This window comes from Gastrolobium bilobum, unplaced genomic scaffold (assembly GCF_033153095.1).
Source record: "Gastrolobium bilobum isolate Gb01-03AN ecotype WA unplaced genomic scaffold, APGP_CSIRO_Gbil_v1 utg19354, whole genome shotgun sequence".
Lineage (NCBI taxonomy): Eukaryota > Viridiplantae > Streptophyta > Magnoliopsida > Fabales > Fabaceae > Gastrolobium > Gastrolobium bilobum.
In genome coordinates, this window is record NW_026899004.1 from 39245 (window position 1) to 57776 (window position 18532).

The 18532-nt window shown below is 32.6% G+C and overlaps 1 protein-coding gene across 3 annotated transcripts; it reads left to right on the forward strand.

Moving 5' to 3' along the window:
* The first annotated feature begins 396 nt into the window (after nt 1-396).
* Nucleotides 397-15661, forward strand: LOC133286205 (uncharacterized). Of its 3 annotated transcripts, none has more exons than XR_009748095.1 (10): nt 397-927; nt 2660-5433; nt 6932-7192; nt 7306-8028; nt 8829-9641; nt 9733-10473; nt 10753-11588; nt 11756-11817; nt 12786-13268; nt 15224-15661. XR_009748095.1 is itself a non-coding variant. In XM_061483593.1 (9 exons), the coding sequence occupies exons 2-8, from the start codon at nt 2665-2667 to the stop codon at nt 11781-11783; spliced, it is 6171 nt and encodes a 2056-aa protein (XP_061339577.1). In that variant the 5' UTR covers nt 397-927; nt 2660-2664; the 3' UTR covers nt 11784-11817; nt 12786-13346. The 3 variants fall into 3 exon arrangements, 1 of the variants encoding a protein (XP_061339577.1); XR_009748096.1 differs by having other exon boundaries at nt 12794-13268; XM_061483593.1 differs by lacking the exon at nt 15224-15661 and having other exon boundaries at nt 12786-13346.
* Nucleotides 15662-18532: the final 2871 nt, after the last annotated feature.

The following is an 18532-nucleotide window of genomic DNA, read 5'->3' on the forward strand; positions in this document are numbered from 1 at the left end:
CAGTTTTTCTAGGAAGAAGCCATGATATAGGCATATATCTGTAGCGTCTCCTTTCCCATTTTATCGTTATTCTTGAAAACCATAGGAAAGTGATTAAGAGTGTGTTTGGATCCTTTTATTTTTAAACTAGAAGTTATTTATAAGCTAAACCTAAAAAAAAAGTTAAAAAATTACATAAAAAATTTAGTTTAAAAATTATTTAAAAACACGTATTTCAAAAAAATTATCTCTCTATCTTTATCACTCTTCATTTTAAAAAAACACATAATTCAAAAAAAAAAAACAGATACTAGCTTAAAAATTTAATTTTTTTTCTTCGTTATAAAAAAAAAACTTTTTAGCTTTTTTTCAAAAAGCCTAACTTATACTTATAATAGAAAAGAGGATGCAAATAGTCACTGAGCCAATCCGTACTTGTTTACAATTAATTACGTTAGAGTTTTGCTTTTAGTTTCAAACAAAAACAAAAAGAAAAGAGCGTTGCAGATTGTTTGTAAGGTTTCTATTCTGCTTTAAAGTTAGTTGTTTCTCATGTCGATCGTACAACCCTAAAAATCAAGTTCCAGAGCGTTTCTATGTTGTTGATTGTTTGTCTTTTACTTTGAGTCTTTAAATTTTCCTTTGAGATTTGTTGTTCTGATTCCCAGTTAGAATATCTTATTTTGGAGCTCATAAAACCCAGAAAATCCGACCAAAAAAATCTAAAAGAAAAATGAAGAAAATGTTTCATATTGTTTGCTTTTTGGTTTGAGTGTTCTTTGGCTTATAAGATTCCAGTTATTTTCGAGCTCATATAACATCTCAAAACCGAAAAAGAAAAAGAAACAAAGAACTGTTGGGCTGATACCTGGTGAAGGAACTACCATCAATTTCAGTATTCACTCTCTTCATTTGAAGTATTGGATTGGAGTTTCCTCAACAAGAGAGGTACGCATTTGTTCTCTTTTTTTTCTTTTTTTGATATATTTCAATTCGTACATCACTTTGGGGTTAATCCTTTTTGAAATAGCTATCACGATTAAGGTTTTAAATTTAGAGAAAAATATTTATCTTTGTGATTTTATATGTTAACTGTTAATTTCTATCGATCAACGATTATAATTTATTGGGTCAAAATTATTAATTAATTAATAATTTACACTAAATTTGTAATAAATCCTAATCATTACTTAACAGAAATCAACGGTTAGATCTAAAATGATAAAATTATATCTTTGATAAAGACAAATATTTTTCCCGTCTACCCAAGTACAGTACTAAAAAAGATCAAATACATACTCTAATACATACTCTACCCAAGTACAGTACTAAAAAAGATCAAATACATACTCTTATTCCTACCTGCTTAGATATTTTCAACCTCTTGCAGCTCAAAATTGCTATCAATGCTTACCGGTCTATATTTAAAAAAAAAAATTATTTATATTATTATTATTATTATTTGATGCAGATTATTTGGGTTATTTACATCACTCTATTTGTTAAAAAAACATACCGTCAATATTGCCAAAAACCCAACTACACGTGAATCTGCTTAGTTGCTCGTTTCATATATGTAAGAGTTTTTGTTTTTTTTTTTTTTTGAAAATTCTAGAGGTTTTTGCTATTTAATGATTTATAACAGTTTGGAAATAATTACCGAAAATAAACGTTTTTATTAAGCTTTTTTGTGATATTTTTAGTTTACAACAGTTTGAGTCCTAAAATTAGTTCATCTAAATATGCTATTAATATTTTTATTCGGTATGTTTTGTCAGCAGTTAATCTTGATCTGACCTTAAAAAATTTAAAACAAATAATATACATATATCCATAATAATAATAATAATAATAATCTTTTAATTGGCATGTTTAATTTATTTATTTTTTACTTGTTTCTTTTATCTAGATTATTTTCTGGATTAAGTATATATGTTTATTAGCTTTATTGCTTTGTTTGAATTATTCCAGTTTTAAACCAGATTCTTGTTTTAATCAAAATGAAACGAATCACAACTTTTAAAAAATTGCATGATTTTGAATTTCCTATTCTTTAGCAATTCAAATTGTGTGTTTTTTTTTTTTAATATAGTCTTTTTGATTTGTTTGGTAGATTAGTCTATTTTGTTCTTTTTATTATCTTGTAACTTGTAAATATTTTAATTCATATACAATCTTTACTTTTTACTTTACTTGTAAAAATTGTGATTTCATTAATGATTACTGAGTAATTTTTATTTAAACTTTTTTATATTTATTTTATGAGATAACTTAATGTTTTCAAAATAGTTTAAAATGTAAATCCTAGGTTGATTTCAAGTGATTGTAGTGAAATTCAATTTTCTCCAATTTTCTATTAATAAACATACTCCCAAGTTTAGCTTTGTTTTCTCATAACGGGTTCTAAATTTTCAAAGAAGTTTTTAATTTCGTTCTGGTCAAATAAAGTAAGTGATATTGAGTTCAAATTTGAATTATGAATTTAAATTCAGGTAGTCTTTTTAAAGGATCCACTTCATTAAGTTGCTACTGTTTTTGATCCTTCGACTATCTTATCTTCGAGCATAAATTCAAACTGATTATCCTTGTTTCGAGTTTCAAGGTAATGTGTTTTCAACATGAGTGTATAAAATGCTTCTCTTGTCTTTTCCTCATCCAAAATAATGTTTATTGCTTTCAGTCTTAATGGATATTCTCATTTCCATTGCTGGAAAAGTAGCGGAGTATACTGTTGAACCTATTGGACGACAAGCAGGTTATTTAATATTCTACAAGGACAATTTCAAGAAGCTAGATGATCAAGTCAAGGAGCTCGAGGATACAAGAGTAAGATTGAACCACTCGGTTGAAGACGAAAGAAGAAATGGAAAAGAAATAGAAAGAGATGTGCAGAACTGGCTGGAGAAGGTGAATGAGGTCATTGAAGAGGCAAATCAGCTTCAGAAAGATCCTGGTCGTGCAAGGGTGGGGTGCTCTGGATGGTCATTCCCCAATTTGATTTTACGACATAAACTTAGTAGGAAAGCTTCAAAGATAGAAAATGAGGTTGTTGAGGTACAGGGAAAAGGGAAATTCAGTCGAGTTGGTTACCTTCCTCCTCTGGATGGAGTAGGTTCAACTTCAAGCACAGGTGGTAACGAAAAGCTTGAGACAAGAGAGTCAATTAAGGAGGACATTATGCACGCTCTTAGAGACCCTAAAGTACACAACATTGGGGTCTATGGGCTAGGCGGTATGGGTAAGACCTATATGGTGATGGAAGTTGCTCAAATAGCCACACAAGACAAATTGTTTGATAAAGTAGTTATGGCCAATGTATCTAAAACTCCAGACCTTAGAACAATTCAAGGGGAGATTGCGGATTTGTTGGGTTTTCGATTTTATGAGGAGACTGTTGTTGGTAGGGCATCCCGCTTAAGGCAGAGAATTAAAGCAGAGAAAACTATCCTTGTCATTCTTGATGATATTTGGACCAAACTTGATTTGAAGAAAGTGGGAATTCCTTCTGAGGATGAACATAATGCTTGTAAGCTATTGATGACTTCTAGAAATCAGGATGTGTTGGTCGAAATGGATGCTAAACCGAATTTCAAAGTTGACGTTTTGAATGAAGCAGAAACATGGAAGTTATTTCGATTCATGGCTGGGGATGTAGTTAAGGATATCAATTTACATGATATAGCAACTCAAGTGGCAAAAAAATGTGCAGGTTTTCCTCTTCGGCTGGTAACGGTAGCACGAGCATTGAAAAATAAAGATATTCATGCTTGGAATGATGCATTAAGGCAACTAAAAAGTGTTGATCATTGGGAGGTGGATGCAATGACTTACTCTGCTTTGGAGTTGAGTTACAAATCATTGGAGAGCGATGAAATGCAGGTACTCTTACTTTTTGCTGTACTGGATTCCTCCAGTGTGGAGTACTTATTGAAAGTTGCAATGGGTTTGGATATATTCAAGCCTATAAACACTGTGAAAGATGCAAGACATAGATTTTATAAAATAATTGGATCCTTGAAGGCATCTTGCCTATTGTTTGAAGATAACACACGTGAGCATATCCAAATGCATGACCTTGTTCGTGAAGTAGCTATCTACATAGCTTCAAGAGATCAATATGTATTTTTTGTGCAACCGAAGACTGAGTTGAAATGGCCAATAAAGAATTTTCTAGAAAGGTGCACACAGATCATCTTAGATAATTGTCATATTCATGAGCTTCCTCAAAGGTTAGATTGTCCTAACGTGAAGCTTTTTAGCTTGGATAGTGCTAATCGTTCTTTAGAAATCCCAAATCCTTTTTTTGAGGGAATGGGAAGCCTCAAAGTGTTAGATTTAACATGGTTGAACTTGTCTTTGTTACCCACTTCTTTTCAGTCCCTAACTAGGCTTCAAACATTGTGTTTGGATCAATGCATTTTGGAAAATATGAATCAAATTGGAGCTTTGAAAAATTTAGAAATTTTTAGCCTTTGGAAATCTTCGATGACGAAATTGCCAAGAGAAATAGGGCAATTGACTCATCTAAGAAAGCTTGATTTAAGCTATTCTGGTATTGAAGTCTTCCCACCCAACATCATATCAAGCTTGACTAATTTGGAGGAGTTGTGCTTGGGAAATACATCCATTAAGTGGGAGGTTGAGAATTCAGCTAACCAAAATGAAAATGCTAGCCTTGCTGAGCTTCGACAATTGTCTAACTTGACTGCTCTAGAATTACAAATTCGCGAGGCTTCGATTTTGCCAAAGGAATTGATATTTGAGAAGGTAGAACGATATAAAATTGTTATCGGAGATGTATGGGAATGGTATGACATTAGGAATGTAAGCTTGAAAACATTGAAACTCAAACTTGGTACCAATATACATTTAGAGCCCGGGATTAAAGCATTGATTAAAAGGGCTGAGAATTTGTACTTGGATGATGTAGTTGGAATTTCAAATGTTCTTTATCAAATGAATAGGGAAGGATTTCCATTGTTGAAACATCTCCATATCCAAAATAATGCTAAAATGATGCACATTGTTGACTCAATGGGTAGGAATCAAGTGAAGGTTTCGTTTCTCAACTTGGAAACATTGGTACTTCAGAATCTTAAAAACATGGAGAAGATATGTCATGGCCCACTTGCAGTTAATTCTTTTGGCAAGCTTAGAATCATCAAAGTTAAAAATTGTGTCCAATTAAAATATCTTCTCTCCTTTTCAATGGTGGAAGGACTTTCCCAACTTTCAGAGATTGAAGTTTGTCAATGCAATTCTATGAAGAAGATAGTGCTTGTAGATTGCGATGCAAGCGCAGATAAAAATAAAATTGAGTTTCTTTCACTGCGTTCTTTGACTTTACAACATTTGCAAACTCTTGATAATTTCTTCTCTTATGAATTGACCTCCTCCATAACCAAGCATCAATGGTTGCAGACTAGTGTTCCTGTATCGTTTTTTAGTTCCCAGGTATGTTCTTTTGCTCTTATTCTTGTTTCGATGCATATGATAGTATTTTAAATTTATGACATGCATATTATCAAATAAATAATATACATATCCCCTAAGAATAACTTTACACGCAATTATCAAATAATTTTTAGCTTTATTTTTTAAGCACTTTATTTAACTTTAATTTAAAAGTAGATTTTAATTTAACAAAAAGAAGTACCAAATTAAGAGGCTAGCGCTACATTATTATTTTGAAGAAAAAAAATCCTAAGATTATACCATTGCAAAAAAAAAATTGTAGAAATAATGAAATTTTTAAAATAAACTCATAAGTCACTAGTCCAATCTTATCTATTAAATTAAATTAAATTATGAATTACTTAATTTCATATTTTATCCCCCAAAAATTGTTCATCTTCTCTTCTTTTTACAAAATATACATTTACATTGACGACAGGAACTGGTCATCTCGTCTTCATTTGCTTTGGTTAGATCAAGCGACAAGGATTAGAAAAACCCGAATTCTTGTACATAAGTTTTGTACCAACTTTTTGGTGGGTTAGGTCGGATTGACTCTGGGGACCAAACCTACATTAATAGTTATTGGAAACTTGGACCTAATTTAAGATTTACGAATGATATATGGATTTCAAAAATTTGTTGTTCAATTCTTGTTGTTTCAATTTTTTTAATTATATCTTTAAAGTTTCAAGACTTTTTATTATTACTAAGCTTTCTGAATCTAATCCATAGGAATACAAATAGAATTTTTTAAAACTATAGGGACCATTTGCAAACTCTTAATTGCAAAGACGTATTGCAAACTCTTCAGCCACTCCTTGCCTTAGGGGTGGTTGTCAATTTCTTTCTGTATTTTAGAATTTCTTCATGCATAAAAAAAAAAAGCCTAAATAATATTAATAAGATAAAAATATTTACCATAATAAGTCTGGTAAAAATAGAAAAGTAGCCTATGGGAGCTTATGTCTTTTAAAATCATGGTTTATATTTGATGTTGAGGGAAAGGATGTTCGGTGAATCATATTATTATTAACAAAATCATGCATGGTTTTATATTCGATGATGAATATTAGATAATTAATAGAGCTATAAGTGTAAAATTTCTTAGTACTATCATTCAATGATATGTTTACGACATCAATAAATATACTTGACTATGATAATAGCTACTTGAAAACTCAAACCATGTTAATAGTAATAATGAACCAAAGGATCAATTTTTATATTTTAGAAAATTGGAGAATTTTTCATCAAAATATAAACATATGAAATGTCTACGCATTTTTTTCCTTTTTAATTTGATAAGTAAATCCTTATATCTACAAGAAATAGTTAATATAACTATTTTAATCTTTTTGGGTTTTTAATGAATAATTATGGATGTAACATTATACAATGCCAAGAAAGCATGTATAAATATTGGAATGGGTAATGCTTATCATAACTATCCCAATAGCCTGTCAATTAAGATTTTTGTTAATTTGTTTATATGTAGGTTGCATTCCCTAATTTGGATACCCTTAAGTTGAGCTCACTCAATTTGAACAAAATTTGGGATGACAGTCAGCATTCTGTTTCCAAATTGTCAAACTTGATTGTGGAGAATTGTGGTGGACTAAAGTACTTGTTCTCATCTACCGTGGTTGGAAGTTTTATTAATCTCAAACGGCTTGAAATTAGTAAATGTCATTTGATAGATGAGATAATAGCCACTAGAGAGAGAAACAATGGTACTGCTTGTGCTTCACTCAATGAGGTATGGTAATTCTACCATTTGGAACAATATTACAATTGTGAACTTGCATTTATATAAATATTTATCATTGATACAAATTAATTATTTATGATTTCATAAATTGTGAATCATAGGTTCGATTCTCCAAACTGGAGACAATCATATTGAAGGACATGGAAAGCTTGGAGACGATATGGCACTGCCAATTTGAAACAGTGAAGACGTTGCAAGTCAGAAACTGCAATAAAATTGTAGTGGTTTTTCCTTCTTCAATCCAGGAAACATACCATAACTTAGAGATGCTAGCGGTTACAGATTGTGCTTTAGTGGAAGAGATATTTGAATTGACTTCGAATGAAAAGAGCAGTATAGAGGATGGAACACAACTGAAAAGCATTACTTTAGAAGAATTGCCAAAGCTGAAAAGGACATGGAGTAGGGATCCTGAAGGAATTTTTCATTTTCATAATCTAGAAAACGTATATCTAAAAAGTTGTGGAAGCTTGGACTATCTATTTCCATTTTCTGTTGCCACTCACTGCTCACTTCTCAAAGAACTTTTTATAATGTGGTGTGGGAACATGAAGGAAATTGTTGCAGAGAAGGAAGGATCCATGTGCACAACTCCCCTATTTGAGTTTCATGAACTAAATAGTCTATTGCTTTGGGGCTTACACAAACTCAAGGGTTTCTATGCTGGAAGTTATACTTTAGCATGTCCATCTTTGAGAAAAATAGATGTTTTTAGGTGTGCAAAATTGAATTTATACAAGACTCTGTCCACAAATACTGATGGAAGGTTTCTAGATGGTAAACTCCCTGTTACTGTGCAGCAGTCACTTTTCAGAGTCGAAGAGGTATATATCATTTAAAATTGCATGAAAACTACATTACGTTGGATTTTTGCTTTTATCATGAAATTCCAAAAAATATGGCTATATCCAACCGTTGCATATTGGCACTGTTTAAGACAAAACCTATAAGCTACCATGAAATAGTAGTAGATTGGAAATTAATTGGCTCAATGGATCTGCTAGTTTTCACAATTGTAGAAAACTGGAATTTTAATACTCCAGTTACTTTTGAAAATTAGGTTAATAACAATATTTCAAATTCCTAGAAAGTATTAAATTGCTAAATGTGATCACAAAAAATTAAGAGGAAAAATATTAGGATTTTTTTAATATGGGAATTTATTTAAATTACACCACGCTGCATTTAAGTTTTTTAATATTGGTTTTGGCAAAGAGAGGTATTAAGCATATATTCAAAAAAAAATTATATTATTTGTGGTAAAACTTCATTATTATTTTTTTATCCGAAAAAAAGAATTATGCTTTTTTATTTTTTTCAAAAACCATATGTGCAAAAATATGATCACAAAAAATTGAGAACTTTTGTTCTTTAGTAGGCAATTGAGAACTTTTTATATCTGGAGTGATTTGAATATCATACTTTATGAGAGGTATGTAGACAAGCATAAATGGTTTTAGATGAAACTGAGGACTGGACACTGGTAATGACAAAAATAAAATAAAATGGAAAGTACAATGGCAGCATAGACTACTTTGAGTCAACTGTAAATATTCTTTTCTTTTCCTTTTGTATAAAAAGTAAATATTAATTTATTGTAAATTGTTCTTCATTTATGTTTTAGATGATTCCAAACTTGGAGAAGTTGAGAATAAGCTACAGGGACGCTAACATGATACTGCAAGCCCAAAATTTAGGTGCCCTCTTCACCAAATTGAAATATCTTGGGCTCACCGATTGTAGGGACGAAGAGCCTTCTTTTCCTGATTGGTTTCTCCAAAATGTGTGTACCCTTGAGGAGCTCGTTGTTGGATGTAGTTCCTACAAAAAGATATTTCAAGATGAAAGACTAGTAAGTGAAAAAACTTACCCACGGCTCAAAAGGTTGACACTGTATCAATTACCTAAACTTCAACATATCTGTGAAGAAGGATCCCAAATTGACCCAGTTCTTCAGGTTCTTGAATACTTAGATGTTGATGAATGTCATAATTTGACAAACTTGCTACCTTCCTCTGTTACTTTTAGTCACTTGACGTATTTGGAGATAACAAAGTGCAGTGGGTTGATAAATTTAATCACATCTCCTACGGCGAGAAGCTTAGTCAAACTGACAACATTGAAGGTAAAAGAGTGTAATTCACTTGAAGAAATAATAATAGGAAAGAGAGAAGAATATGACATTGTATTTATTAGTTTGGAAATATTGATGTTGGAAAGTTTGCCAAATCTTAACAAATTTTGCTCTAGTAAGTGCTTTTTGAGGTTTCCATTGCTGGAACAAGTAGTTGTGAGAGAATGTCCTCGCTTGAAGATTTTCTCTGTGGAAAATACAAGCACACCAAATCTTCGAAAAGTGAATGTGGCAAAAAATGATGAAGAATGGCATTGGAATGAGAACTTAAATGATACGATAAAGAAAATGTTTGAAGATAAGGTATCCTTTGATTTTGCAATTGATTTCCTATGTAATAATAAATCAATGCATTAGTTTTATTTAAACTAACCAAATAGATTTTTTTTCACAGGTGGCATTTTGTAGTTTCATGCATTTGAACTTATCTGAATATCCTGAGCTGAAAGAGTTATGGTATGGCCATCCTCAATGCAATGTATTCAGCAGTTTGACGTCTTTAGTGGTTCATAAATGTGATTTTTTATTGGATGTACTCTTTCAACCAAATTTACTGAATGTGCTTTCGAACTTGGAAGAACTAGATGTAAAAGATTGTAGTTCATTAGAAGCTGTGTTTGATGTGAAAGCTGAATTTGCTACAGAAATTTTAGTGAAGAATTCCACACTGTTGAAAAAGTTAACACTATCTAATCTTCCTAAACTGAAGCATGTGTGGAAGGAAGATCCCCATGGAACTGTTAGCTTTCAGAATTTGTGTGAAGTATCTATTATAGAATGCAAAATCTTAACAAGTCTCTTTCCACTCTCAATAGCGAGAGATATCAAAAACCTTCAAGATCTTCAAGTAACTGACTGTGGGGTTGAAGAAATTATTGGCAAGGAAGAAGGAGATGAGGAGATAATTAAATTTGAGTTCCCTCATTTGACATCCCTTCAACTTAAGCATTTGCCTAAACTCAAGGCTTTCTTTTCTGGGATCCATTCTCTACAATGTAAATCCTTGAAAATAATAAAGGTGTTCACGTGTCCAAAGTTGGAGCTATTTAAGACACAGCCTATGGGCTACCCAGAAAGAACTACAGATGACAAACTCTGTCTCTCAACTTATCAACCTCTTTTCACAATTGAAGAGGTATGGGTAGTGCAAAATTTTATACTTGCTGTAGTGAATAATTCTTGCACACTCTAGTCTTTTTTTTTTTTTTCATTAGAGAATTTTTTAAAAATATTTACCCTTGCAAAAATTCCGTTGTCTCCATTTGGCGAGAAAAACAATTCTTTTTTCAGTTGGGCAGATTGGTCATTTACATTTTGTTGATATTCTATGTAGTACTATGTATATATATTCTTTTGTTGAGAACAGTGAAGGAAAATATAGATTTCTTCAGTTCTAATTTTGGTTATTCAACAGGTACTTCCTAATGCAGAGAGGTTGATGCTGAATAACAAAGATTTTGACATCTTATTGCACAACCAATATTCAGGGAAGCTATTCAGCAAACTTAAATCTATTTGGGTGTCCGAATTCACTTATGAAGAAGCTCCTTTTCCGTATTGGTTTCTAAAAAATGTACCAAATTTGGAAGAGCTAGCGGTTCAATGGAGTTCCTTCACAGAGATATTCCAAGACGAACCACTTATAGGTGAGGAAAGACAAATCAAAATTAGCACAAGGCCTAAAAAGTTGACATTATGGGAACTCAATAAACTTCAACATATATGCAAGGAAGGATTCCAAATTGACCCCGTTCTTCAATGTCTTGAAAGCATACATGTTTTCCAATGTTCCAGTCTGATAAATTTGGTGCCTTCCTCTGTTACCTTTAATTACTTGACTAATTTGGAGATCACAAACTGCATTGGGCTCATAAATTTGATAGCATGCTCAACAGCAAAGAGTCTGGTCAAGCTCACAACAATGAAGATTAAAGGGTGCGATTTATTAGAGGATGTAGTGAGTGGAAAAGAAGATGAGACAAACAATGAGATTGCATTTTTCAATTTGCAAACTCTGGAACTTATTTGTTTAGCAAGTCTCCGCAAGTTTTGCTCATGTAAGTGCTTCATTAAGTTTCCATTGTTGGAAAAAGTTATTGTAAAAGAATGTCCTCGAATGGAGATTTTTTCTTTGGAAGACACCAGCACACCAGATCTTCAAGAAGTACAAACTGAGGAAAATGACGAAAAATCTCGTTGGGATGGTGACCTGAATGAAACAATAAAGAATATGTTTAAAGATAAGCTAAGGTATGTGTTGATCCGCCAATTCATTTGATTTTCATTCATTTAAGACGATTACTATTCTGCTTGTGTGTGTAGAAATTATAGTAATGGTCTATGATCAACATGCATGATTAAATATCGCTTGAAAATACTTTTGATTTGTCTCTTAATATATTAATTTTATATAACAGGTTGCATGTTACAGATTCCAACATTTGAACCTGTCTGAATACCCAGAGCTATAGTATTTGAGGTATGGCCAATTGTATCACTATATGTTTTGCAACTTGAAATTTTTAGTGTTGCCCAGATGTGATTTTTTATCATATGGTATTTTTTCATCAAGCGTACTGCAAATGCTCATGGACTGGAAGAGCTAGCAGTGAGAAACGGTTTCATTAGAAACAATATTTGATGTGAAAGGTCTAAGTCTAGAGAAATATTGGTGTAACATGTGAACATAGTATTGAGTTTCTAACATTCACTGTGCCAGGGTCTTGGGAATCTAGTAATGCTTAAGATAGTGTCTTCAGGAGTTGAGGAAATTGTTGCAATGGAAGAAGAGTCAACAAAAAATGCTGAAGAGATGTATTTTTTATCAGATGATCTTTTTAAATATGTTAACTGTGTATGTTGTTAAAAATATATATATATATATCTCCATTCTTCCTTATTATTTTAAATCTATGACTTTCAACAAGAGATAAACCCACAAAGGTTTGGGTAACCTTCGAATTAAAATATTGGGACAAACCCCCAAAGGTAACAATATGTCCCTAGATCAAGTGGTTTTAGGTAAGTATGGCAAGGGGAATCCCATGTCCTGATTTTGAGCTCAGTCCACATACAAGCCTCACACAAATAATTGCCCCCCAAACATTCGAGCTAATTAAAATAAAATATATATGAGTGTTGCCCCCAAAGGTTCAGGCTAATGAAAAGGGAACAGAAATGGTGCCATGAGTAAATATTTTAGTATTTATTTTTTGTGAAGGAATTAAAATTTATTCTTGGTGAGGTGTTTGTGAAGGAATCAAAATTTATTATTGGTGAGGTGCAATAATGTACAATCTTTAAATACATGATTTTTGTGATTGAAATTAAGTCAAGGTATAGAAGGGTAGAATTCTCTATTCTGGTATTGCTGAATCGGGTTGTAGCTCAAAACCTCAAAAGTTAGTGGGATTTATTCTAATTTTACATTCCTTTGACATGTCTAAGCCATACAGGAAGGAGGACTTAAGGGCGCGTAAGAGATGATGCTGTTTTTGCTGCTGGATGAGACTTTATATCTAAGGTTATAATAGAAGGCCACTTGTAAATATATTTGTAATTAGAATTTCATGTTCCCCTGATTTGTCATCTATAAGCAGGTGACAAAATCAGGTGATCTAGTGTGTACTTATGTAAGCCAATGTGCATTGGCGCTTATGTTAGAACAATGTAAGCCACTTTGATGTACCACCAAATCTTAATGTGATATATGTACGATAAGCAACTTCTTACTGACGTATATGTTAGTTATGTGTAAGTGTAATAATTTCTGCAGCAATTAAGGGTATTAAATGATGAATGAAGAGAAACGAAAATGGGGGATTTGGCTGCTGACAAGAGAGGGACTATGAAAAACAGGAAGCTGCTCGCTCAGTGGGGTGAAGAGGCAGAGAAGGGGAAACTTTCTTCCAAGCTCTTTCGGACTCCAAAGTAAATTTCTCATCATTTTTTTAAGAGTAAATACATTTTTGTGTATCCAACAAAAAACACTAAATCTATTTTAATCCTTTAGAAGAAAAATAAAATCGACTTGTCTGAAATTTCAATTCTTTGAAACTGTCATTCTTTTAAAATTCAAAGAAGAGCCACCCTCAAAAAAGATTAATATGATTATTTTTTTTCTAAGAGATTAAAATGAGTACCGTAATTTTTGTTGAGGAACTAAAGGATATTTACTCTTTTTTAATTGTTCGTACTTAGTGCCTCTGTCTCTACTTGATGTGAAAATGCACTTTGTGATACAGCTTTTTTGAGTGTCGTATAATTGATGAATATGTGTGTCTCGACTTTCTGTCAACCACACTCTCGATTCCTCCAAAACAGAGCCACCACTCTCTAGCCAATTTCTTTCAACCAAAGAATCGAACACCTTGAGGTCACACCATTGTAAATTCACACATAAGCCATAAAGATCTCCCACACATTACCATCAAGAAAACCCATTAAAGTTCCATCATCACAACCATTCCTAACCCAGTCATCCCCAACCTTTCAACATCCAAGGTGAGCCACCATCAAAGCACCATGTTCGGGAAAAAGCACCAAGTGGATGTTGTGCTTTAAGTTGGTTAACAACATCTTGTTTGGGAAATTTTGCCCAAAGGAAACTATGTAGGGTCCTTGATGTTTGGACTTTAATTTTCAGGCTGAAGTATAATTTTTATATTTTCAATTAGTGTGGGCTAAAGTTAGTTTTATACTACATGGGTTGGGTCCTTTAGTTTGTAGGGTTAACTATTATAATTTTATGTAATCATTAGTAATGATTGGTTTTCTTATTTACTTTTTTTATTCTTTGGGTGGATTATTTTGTTTGCTTATTCATCACAATTACTTACTACTGGTCATTCTTTTTATAAATTTAAAATAACCAAGTCACAATTTTATTCATCACAATTAACTTACTGGTCATTCTTTTTATAAATTTAAAATAACAAAGTCACAATTATATATATATATATATATATATATATATATATATATATATTGCTAAATCAATTGTATATCTCTTTAAAAATTATATGACTTTGATTTTCATTGCAATGAGTTTGATTTAAACCAAACTGTAAATTTTCACAAATTTTACCTCAGCCTTTATTCTTTTGTTTGTCTTTTTTTAATGTCTTTGTTCATCTATTTTTTATTTTGCTTGAAACTATTTTGAAATTTAGTCTTGTTATTGTTTTTGACTTTGTAAGTATTTTAATCAATTTTCTAATTTCAATTTAATTTGTCAAAAGAAAATATATTTCTTGCAAATATTTATTTTGTTTAAACATTAACTTTTTGAAAATGAAAATTAATCTTCCCTATGTGATTATTATTAGACTAAACATTCGTATGCAATATCATTATATTTTATTCTACACCCTAGACATTAATTTCTACATGCCTTCTGCTCTATTTTGCTACACTATTATATTTTATTCTAAAGTTCTGATAGGGTTTAGACTTTAAAGAATTCATATGCAAAGAGATTCTTGGCGTGATTGACAGCAAATCAGTATTGGCAGTACCAAGCCACGTTTCATAAAATTAAGCCAATTTTTATCTTACTTCCTAGCAGCAAATTGAGTGCCTACAGATTATTATGGAACCATCAAGTTCTTATCATCTTTGTCCCTTTTCGATGTTTTATATATTCCTCGATTTACCATTGATTTGATTTCTATGTCTAAGTTGATCACTTATTGAGTTGTTATCCATTCTTTCATGGTTCTATGTGTCATTTTAAAAGTGTCAAGCATATCATGTTTTTAGGACCGAATTGTGCTCAATATTGTTAAATATGGTCAAAGACATGGTTATTTTTATTAGTTAGATGCAAAAGATTCTAAGTTGTCGTGATTAGGTATGACACTGACTTAAAAATATATCGGTTTCAGGTTAAAATTGCTATATTGAAGCAAGGACTGATCAAGGAAACTTAAAGGGATAAAATTCAAGCAACTTCATCCTTGCTGAGCGAGCATCACGAATTACCTTGCTGAGTTGCTTGCTTCAATGAGCAACTTAGCGAGCAGGAGTACGAAAACACTTATTTTTCAACTGCAGCTTGCTGGTTTGCTCGCTTTAGCGAGCGCAGCGAGCTTCTCGTAAAAAAGCCCATAGATTTTTTCATTAAAAAGGGAAAGAAAAAGGCAATTAGAATCAAATTTTCTACGACTTGGAGAGGAGAAAAAGCTCTGTTCTGGACTTGAGGAGCGGAGGAAAGGATTAAGGTTTCACCATGGTGATCGACAATTGAGTTCTTTCATGATTTTCTTTAGTTTTTCATCTATTGTCTTAGTTTTCTTGACTATGTCAGGCTATGTTTTCTTGTAGTTAGGGCTAGATGGAACCTTTTGAATCTTGATTACAACTTTTCCTTTTAATTTAATATTTAAACTTTCATGTTGTGCAATTATTCTACGTTTCACTCTTGGTTCTTTTGTGAATTGATCACTCATAGAAGGATACTTGGATTTTAAATGACAATAGGGATGTTGGTGTGAAATTCCGATATGAATAATTGCTAGGTTTTGTTTGATCTAGGGATAGACTAATATAACCTATAATTATGTGTGTTCATCGTTCTTAATGTTTTCTATAATGACACTCACATTTAATTAAGGATTTAATATGGAAGGATAACTATAAAGAAAAAGAGATAAAGTCACCTTTGATGAAAAATGAGTTAAAATGACAGTTAAGGGGTAAAAATTGGGGTAAGCAAAGTTACCCGAAAAGTGAAAGTAAAATTAGAAATATGACTAGAAAAATATTCTAGTCTAGTGGGTAAAGTTTGGTAATGAATGGAGATGTATAGATAGATAAGTTTATACCCTCTAGTGTAGTGAATTCACTTCAGTAACTCAAGTGAGTTACTATTCCTGCATTTTCTTCGTTTCAGCGGACGGACACAGTGAAGGAGAGAAGAAAATGGAGGTTTTGAAATCAAATCTTCCAAGGCTCATAACTTGAGCTAGAGACCTCCTAATCACTCCGTTCCAAAGCCAAACTTGTGAGAAATTTCGAGAGGAATCCATTGGTACCAGTATTTCTGGGTGGGGTTCACTGTAGAGAGAGATCTTCTCCCCAAAGATTTTGAATTTCATGGAAAAGATGAATTTTGATGGAGCTTGAGGCCATGGGAGCTTAGAAACTCATCTCTCCTTTGCTCTAGAGTGCATTGTGGTAAGAAATTTCATTACTTTTCATGTTTTTATGAAGATTGAATTTAGGTTTTCATTTTGAAAATTTGGTTTGATTGAGCATGTTAGAGCTTGATTCAGGTTTAGCTTATGTTGAGAAAAGTGTTTAGATGAGAATTTTAATGGTGAAAATGTATTTAGAAAACTAAAGATACCGTATTTTTGATAGTGTCATATACGTGAATAATGATGTATACATGAATAGTACTGTAGAGATGAACAATATTGTATATATGAATTAATGAATCTTGGATTAGAGGTGTGTGATAAGCTTGAATTTGATGGACTAAAGCATTGGAATCATTAAGTTGGCATGATTTCCTTTATGTGCCTTTTAGCCATTTACAAAGGAAGTATGTGCTATGAGTTACTGTTTTACAAAGCGAGCATACTTTTATGCGTGGAATAATATTCTAAGGTGTATGGACCTTCGCTTTGGTGAAATAAAAAAGAAAATAAAGTAGCTCCTTTGTATGGCCTTAAAATGAGTTTTGGTCATTTTCAAAGGAGGTATATGTTCGGAGATATTGTTTCGCAAAGTGAGAACACTTATATGCGTAAAATAATTTATATAGGTGGCTAAGCTTGGGTTTAGGCACTAGACAAAGAAAAATCTTATAGCTCCTTTGTAATGGGCATTTTGCCTTAAATTGGGAAAAATAGGCTTTTAGGTGCTAAGAGGAGTAATGAGTGTTCTAAAGGCCTTTTGGACTATCCTAAGACTAAGTGAATATGTGGAATTTTGTAGGGATCTGTTGAACAAAGAACCACCCACTCATGACTTAATATGATTAAGTAAAAAAAAAATAAACAATCAAGTGTGTGTCTTGTATGTTTACATGGCATTATATCATTTTATTGAGTTTTGTGTTGAATTCCTTCTCTAGGTGTGCCTAGGGACTGTTAATGTTTGGATTCTCCTGGAGCAAGATAAGTAGCTTGTTCTTCAAGTAAGCAAATTGTAAAGCTCCAAGAGGTAAGCTCTATATTTATGGGATTCGCTCTTACTTTGTGTTCCGCCATAGTGTACGGACTGTGGTCAGGTTGTATGATATGTATGAGATATATGATATAGATGCATTCATATAGAACTATATGATGATGTGATGTGATATGTTTTGATGTGTTTAATTTGATATGTTTTGATGTGTTTACTTTGATATGTTTTGATGTGATTTTTGTAATGATCTCTTGCCATTGATTCTATATGCGCTGATGTCCGCTTGGGGTCCTCCCTTGGGACTGGCTGTGTATATATCTGTTATATGTTTAGCTTTGCTCGGGGTCTTCCCTTGGGAACATGTGCACTGATTTCTGCTTGGGGTCCTCCCTTGGGATTGACTGTGTACACCTCTATTATGCGATGATCTCTGGCCATTGATCCTATATGCACTGATGTCTGCTTGGGGTCATCCCTCGGGACTGATGGTGTACACCTCTGATATGTTTTGGCTCCGCTAGGGGTCCTCCCTTGGGAACACGTACGTTGATTTTCGCTTGGGGTCATCGCTTGGGAATGACGGCGTACGTCTCTGATAAGATATGTTTTGTTCTGAAGTGATTATTGTGATGATTTTGTATATGATATTTGTTACGTACGTTGATTTTCGCTTGGGGTCATCCCTTGGGAATGACGGCGTACGTCTCTGATATGATATGTTTTGTCTGAAGTGATTATTGTAATGTTTTAGTTATGATATTTGTTACGTGCATTGATTTTCGCTTGGGGTCCTTCCTTGGGGAATACTACGTGCATCTCTGATAAGATATGTATATATGCTTAGTTTAGTTATGATATTTGTTACATGAGTTGATTTTCGCTTTGGGTCCTCCCTTGGGAAATACTGCGTGCATCTTTGATAAAATATGTGTATATGCTTGTTCAGTTATGATAATTGCTTATATGATGTTTTTTATATTATGTATCTGACTGTCATGCAGGAAGTGAGCCCAGGGTATGGAGAGTTTTCCATAAACCTGGAGCTTACTAGAGATTCGTCT

Coding starts and splice junctions, on each gene's coding strand:
- LOC133286205 (XM_061483593.1), top strand. CDS start 2,665: ATGGATATTCTCATTTCCATTGCTGGAAAAGTAGCGGAGTATACTGTT. Junction 5,434..6,931: donor TATCGTTTTTTAGTTCCCAG/GTATGTTCTTTT, acceptor GTTTATATGTAG/GTTGCATTCCCTAATTTGGA. Junction 11,589..11,755: donor ATGTTTAAAGATAAGCTAAG/GTATGTGTTGAT, acceptor TTTATATAACAG/GTTGCATGTTACAGATTCCA.